The 6500-nt window shown below is 48.2% G+C and overlaps 1 protein-coding gene across 1 annotated transcript; it reads left to right on the top strand.

Annotated features, from left to right (window-relative positions):
- Positions 1–1479: 1479 nt before the first annotated feature.
- CST7 (cystatin F (leukocystatin)) lies at positions 1480–6342 on the top strand. Its single transcript, XM_008943780.1, has 4 exons — positions 1480–1555; positions 5220–5392; positions 5690–5806; positions 6265–6342. The coding sequence occupies exons 1-4, from the start codon at positions 1480–1482 to the stop codon at positions 6340–6342; spliced, it is 444 nt and encodes a 147-aa protein (XP_008942028.1).
- The last annotated feature ends 158 nt before the right edge of the window (positions 6343–6500 follow it).

Raw genomic sequence — 6500 nt, 5'->3', positions numbered from 1 at the left:
TGGGATATGCTGATGATGATCCCAACCACCCCTTTCTTGTATGTTGGAGGACTCAGCTAGACTTACAAAGACACCTACCCTCAAAGTCTCTCAGTGAGGTAGGAACTGTAGAGCACATTTCTTTAGGAGAAATGGAGGGCTGAAGATACCTGATTTAGTCCCTACCTGTGCCACAGTTGAAGGACAGGCCACTGTGTGAGCTCTAAAAAATAGGGGGGTATGGGGGGGAAACCCCAATATAGTCTCTCTCATTCTCTGTCAGTGTTTTCTGCAAGCTTTGGAGTCTGATTCAGAAGGTCTGTGCAAATAAGACTGGTGATCAGTGTGACTCACCATGCTTGCCCTGTTCCTTCTTGGTGGGATGTTTCAACAGGGGGTTTACCTAATCCCTTCCAACAAGGAAACACAAAGATTCGTTTCCTCTAGTGTCTTATGCACCACCCACGCTGTCCTGTGTTAGGATCTTCCTTCAGGCAACAAGACATCTTTGCTCAGAAAGGAGCACATTCATTGCTGGGGCAAGTGAAAAGCAACCATCACCTTCCTGCTCACCTGAAACAAATGCATGTACACAGACTGATGTCCACCACTCTCAACCCTTCAGTGAGACATCAGTTCATCTCCTGAATCTGGCAGCTGGTTATTCCAGATGCATCATGAGGTCTGGCAACCAAGCCCTTTACCCAGCCTTGCAAGCTTCTCAGCATGGGTCAACGCTGTCTGGAGAGGACCTCTCTGAAACCAAGCACTGATCCTGAGGAATCCAACCCCAGAGCGGAAAAGCTCTGCAAGCCACAGAGAGACAAACTACCCTTCTCCCCATGTTTCTCTTGTTCTATGGAAAGCACCTAGAGAAAATCTCACCTCCTCTGAGCCTAACACAGCCCCTTCCTGTTGTCAAAACACCTTCTGTAAATGTGAGGCACAGTTTTCTCTTCTGCCACCAAAACCAAAATCCTCTTCCTCTGCTTCAAACACCCCCTCAGGTCGGTACCCCTAAAACTTCCTTGTCTCATGCACCTCCACATCACGGGAAGCAAGACACTGGGCCCATCTTGTCTTGTCAGGCTTCTCCTCACACAGACACCTATATACAAGTCAAGAACAACATCCCCAGGGCTCACTGCCCATTTTTTAGGGATTACATTTCCCCATGAATCTTAAAGCACAGGACTCTTATTCTCCTCACCCCCACACAACTTTCCAGTGTTACATCACACAGATCTGCCCATGCTTCTGCATAACCCCTGAGGACCATGAAGCAAAAGTCCCCATCTGGTGTAGGACGGGCACTACCATCACCAACAGTCAGTAGCAGGAGACAGGCTGCATCTGAGCTGTGATGATTCATGGAGTGTAAGGTGGTGGTTTTGTCTCTCGTCCCAGCCAATGAGAGCAGTGAAAGAGGCAGGTCTTGCCCTGCAGGAAGCAGGGCAGTGACTCCCGTGGCTGGCGGGCTCCTCTTCCGAAGCGGCGGAGATGGCAGCGAACTTCTCCTGCAGCCGTGCCGCGCTCTGCTGTCTGGCGCTCTGGAGCTTCGCTAGGACTTCAGGTAGTAAGAGTGGAACATAATTTCTGTTTTCCTCGTCCTTTAGGTCCTGAGAGTGCCACTTTCTGACGCACTAGTAAGTAACAGCCCTTCTCCAACTGCCCGTGCTGGCTCAGCACCGTGGGGCTCAGACCGCAGCTGAAAATCCAACTGCTTAAAAGACCTTCTCCCCTTGTAAGGAACTAGGTTATCCAGGGACACCATCTAAGGGTTTTAAAGTCAACTTATGTTTTAACTTATTTGTCAGTGTTTAAACTCTGCATGACCTTGGTTATTAAATCTAAAGACTGCGGGTAACAATTTGACTGCTGAGCACAGATGGGCACTTGAGTGCCGATTACCTGGCTGTAATGAAACATTACTCCGCATCATTTCTTTCTTTGCTGAGCGAGGAAACTCTTGATTGCAGCTGGCCTCAAGTGTTTAGAAGGGAAGCTGCAGACAGGAGTGTTTTCTCTCTGAAGGTTTTAGTTCTGCTTCAGTTTTACTTGGGCTCCCATACACAGAAAGTACTAATGCACTCGGGGATGATGGTCAGCCAGCAGCTTTCTGTTTCTGTTGTGGTTTCCTTGGGGGGTTGCAGAGGCAAAGCAGGAACTCTGCTGCGCCTTAAACGTAAAGATAAAGCCTAGCCTTGCTCCTAGTAATGGAGAGGAAGTTTTGAAAGTATCTCATGATAAAAATCAACCTGTTGCAATCTGCTTATTTGCTTCACTGCAAGCTGGGAGAGAACATCCATAGGATTGCTCTCTCATACTGAACAAACAGGGCCCCAAAATTATTCTTCAATGAGGAAGGCACAAGAGAGCCTCTTAATGCAATATTTGACTCATCTCTGCAGGAACAGCCCTCTCTTGCTTAATAACAGGCAGTTGTCTGTTAACTCAGAGCAACAAACGACTTTACCCTACTACCGTCCAACAGAAGGAAGAGGCAAGACAGATTTTTCCCCTCTTTCTTCACATTTCCAAACTCAGAGCCAAGGATGGAGTCTGAAGTACAAATGGTCTGGCCCTAAGAACCTCCCTGTAGAGCAGTAAAAGCCATTTTTCCAGGTCATGAGATCATATCATCTGAACCCCTGGGTATTGTAGGTGCCTGGCCAAGTCATGCAGTGCTTCTGCTCCCACCCAGGCCTGGAAGACAAGTGTTTCACCAATACTGGTATGCCTAGAGACCCATGCTGTTATCTGATCCTCAGGACCATTCTGCTTTTGTTCCTGGAGCCAGGCCATCACTTCACACACATTCAACTTTTTCAAGTAAAGGCCTTCGGGGGCCAGGTTAGGGAAGAAGCTGTCAGCAAAGGTTGTGGTGAAAAGATAAAACAGAACTACAGAACCAGAACTCTCACACCAGAGTTTCTGGGTTTTAGAAACACATTGGTACAAACTATTGCAAATAGCAAAAGTGACTTCAGACCAATGTGTTTACCATGCAGTGATCACCCTGAATAAAATTCAAAGCATAAAAAGAAAACCAAATCCTAGACTTGAGGATTCTGGATTGCCAGAGGACAATAGGATGATAAAGTTCTTCCACAAGGGCTCAGTAGATTTTATACCCACCTTGCTCTGGGCCACCAGGTTGCCACTCTCTCCTCTACTCAGGTTTCTTGGTACAAACTGGTTTAAACAGTCTATGCTCTGTGCTTGGCTGATAGTGAGAGATATAGCTGTGGAAAAAAAAAAAAAAAAAAAATGGAGGTGAGAAAAAGCTTGACTTTCACAGCAAATTTAGTGCAAGCTCTGTGTGCACATTTGTGCACACAGTGTGAACTCCAACAGCCATCTACTGCACAGGTAGGTCTGCTGAGAAATGATGGAAAGTGGCTTGGTGAGCACTCCCAACAGCTCCCTCAGTGCCCTTGCATGGATCCCATCCAGACCCATTGACTTGTGTGTGTAGTAGGTGCCTGACCATTTCCTCTTGGACTATGGGGGCTTCATTCTTCTCCTTATTCCTGTCTTCCAGCTCAGGGGTCTGGGCACTCAGAGAACAACTGGTCTTATTATTCAAGACTGAAGCAAAGGTAGTGTTCAGTACCTAACCTTCTTCCTCATCCTTGGTCACTGTATTTCCCTCCCCCTGCACCAAATAGATGGTGGCTTTCCATAGTCCTCATCTTGCTGTTAATGTATTTATAGAAACACTTTTTATTGTCTTTTCTGGCAGTAGCCAGATTAAGTTCTAGTTGGGCTTTGGCCTTTCTAATTTTCTGCCTGCATAGCCCTATGGAATCTTTGCAGTCTTCCTGAGTGGCCTGTCCTATCTTCCACAGGCCGTAGACATTCATTTTCCTCCTGAGTTCCAGCCAAAGCTCTCTGTTCAGCCAGGCCGTCTTCTTCCCCATCAGTTCATCCTACAGCACACTGGGATAGCCTGCTCCTACACCTTAAACACTTCCCTCTTGAGGAATGTCCATCCTTCCTGGACTCCTTTGCCCTTCAGGACTACTTCCCAAAGGACCCTGGCAACTAGTTTCCTAAACAGGTCAGTGCCTACCTGAAAAGTCATTATGGATAATGATCCACCAGGGTAGGAAATTTTCTCACCACACCTTTAACCTGGGCCCCAGGGAGGCAGCAGACTCCCCTAAAAAGTGTGTCTGGCCTGCATGTTGGGCCTGCTGTTCCTTTCAGAAGGGAGTCACCTATGACAATGACATGTCTTTCTTGATTTGCAGAAGTAGTTTTGATGCAGGGTGCAGGCCGACTTAATTTTGGTGACACTCCTAAGCTTGATGAATCATCATCCTCATTATTATTAGGTTCCACAGGGCCTCATACCTGTTACCCAAGAGCACGTGGGAAGGTGGGGCTGTTGCTGATGGGCCATGCCTGCTGTGCTGGGCAGGAACTTGCTGCCATTGTCCCCTCTCCTTCTGGTCACTCTGTTTGGTCAGAGGGAGATGGGGAAGGGAATCCTCTGTGCTCTGTGTCCTGCCTGACTGTTGAGCCTGTCTCGGGAAGGCAGGATGGGATTCCAGTGATCAACCTCACACTCCCTGATGCTTCTTCAGCTCCTCCCAGGGTTCTGCTATTAAGCAGAGGAGTTCCCCTACCTGGGCACACCTCCCACAGCTCACTGCTGCCCTTCTGCACTGGTGTGAGAGCCGGGCAGAGCCCGCAGCCTGACGCCCGGGTGGCTGCAAGTTCCCACTGGAGCTCCAGCTGGGAGGCTGACACAGTCATGGTGGGTGCAGAGCTTAGAGGCCTTAGAGGCTTCCTTTATAGGTGTGGAGGTGGTCACTGTAGCCCTGGCACTGCCCAGGCCTCATCAGCCCCTTCTCTGAAAGCTGCTGGCTTCTGGGGGAGTCTCCTGCTCCACTGGCATTTCCCTACCAAAGAAAAATCTCAGGAAAACCCCTGTGCACTGAGATCTACCACCCCACTGCAGGCCAGGCCAGCTACTCATGACACTCTGGCTTCTCCTAGGTCAATCTGAGCTCTGCTACCGCTTCTGTTAGTGTCTTTTTATATCACTTCGTTCCACAGGATTGTTTCACCATTTCAAAGATACAAAGGAAAATTACTTTATAACGCATGTGAGCAGAGTCCTTCTGAAGTGCACTGGACAATAAGAAGGCTTAGCACAGGTTCAGAGGGCTGAAGCTCCCACCGTTTCGGGCACCCGATGTGTCCAGCACTCACGTTTTGTGTTGTTTCAGCTATACAGGTACCACCAGCTCACCCGACGGCGAAACCTGGCTTCCCTGTCCCCATCAACACCAACAACCCTGGTGTCCGCAAGGCGGCTCGCTTTGGGGTTTACAGATACAACAACAGTTCCAATGATCTTTTTCTGTTTAAGGAATCCCAAATTAACAAAGCCATGGTACAGGTAAGAAGATCCCAGACTTCTCGTGGTCCTCCAAACCATTTATCCATTGACCCTCCTGTAGAACACCCAAGAGATGGGAGACCTGATCCTCCTCAAGACTGATATATGCATGCCTAAAGATAAACAGAGCATGTCCCTCTGTCCCATTCCCCTCCTCTCCCCCCCAGTAATTCAACACAAAACACTTCAAGCTATAACACCACACAGAACTCACACATCTAGCACTCCATACCTAGCCAAAACTTTGGCATCTCTTTTCCCTGCCCTTACTTTAAAGGGGGAAACTACTTTCTCTAGCTTGTCAGAGGGCTGAAATACATGCTTCATGTGGAAATTGGACGCACCGTGTGTGAGAAGAGGGAGCACTCCAACCTGGACAGCTGCCACTTCCAGAAAAAGAAAAACCTGCAACAGGTATGTGCCCAATTCCTTTGGGGTACCCAATAACTGCAGGTGATTCTTGGCCATCTCTAGCTGTGTAGTGAACTTCAGGCCAGGTCTGCCATATTCTCATAGATGTATAAGCTTCCTCTGAAGACAGCCAGCTGGGGTGAGGTAAAGTTTTCAATACAAGCAAAACAGCACCTCTCATGCATCCAGGGCCAGCTCCTGTCTGAAGGGAGCTGGACCACACACAGCCATCTAGCTATTCCTGGGTGATTTAGTGAAACCATGCAGAAAGAGTAGGGGCTGAAGAGAGATCTCCTGGGCAGGGGAAAACCCTTATATGGGCTTCCCACTAAGTTATGATTACTTAGCAAACAGTATTTCTCCTAGGATAAAGGGGGCAGACAAAACAATGCTGTTCTCTCGCAGCATAGACCAACCAGCAGTCACTTGAACTTCATCACCAATTCCCCTTTTATTTGCAGATGCTGAGATGCTATTTCGAGGTCTGGATAATGCCTTGGTTACATAAAGTGAATGTCCTTGTTGCTCTCTGTCACTGACTCACCTTACCCCATAAGGGCTTGACTTACAGGGGATCTACCACAAGTTTCTCCTTATGCCAAGGCCAAAACTGAAGTGGAGAACAGCTGTACAGAGTCACCACACAGCTCTTCTCTCAAAGCACAAGGTTGATTTCCTCCCCAAAAAAGATGCTCCA

This window comes from Merops nubicus, unplaced genomic scaffold (genome assembly GCF_000691845.1).
Source record: "Merops nubicus isolate BGI_N331 unplaced genomic scaffold, ASM69184v1 scaffold5627, whole genome shotgun sequence".
NCBI lineage: Eukaryota > Metazoa > Chordata > Aves > Coraciiformes > Meropidae > Merops > Merops nubicus.
Note: the sequence above shows the minus strand (reverse complement) of the source record. Positions and strands in the feature narration are given on the sequence as shown.

Coding starts and splice junctions, on each gene's coding strand:
- CST7 (XM_008943780.1), top strand. CDS start 1,480: ATGGCAGCGAACTTCTCCTGCAGCCGTGCCGCGCTCTGCTGTCTGGCG. Junction 5,393..5,689: donor TTAACAAAGCCATGGTACAG/GTAAGAAGATCC, acceptor TACTTTCTCTAG/CTTGTCAGAGGGCTGAAATA. Junction 5,807..6,264: donor AAAAGAAAAACCTGCAACAG/GTATGTGCCCAA, acceptor TTTTATTTGCAG/ATGCTGAGATGCTATTTCGA.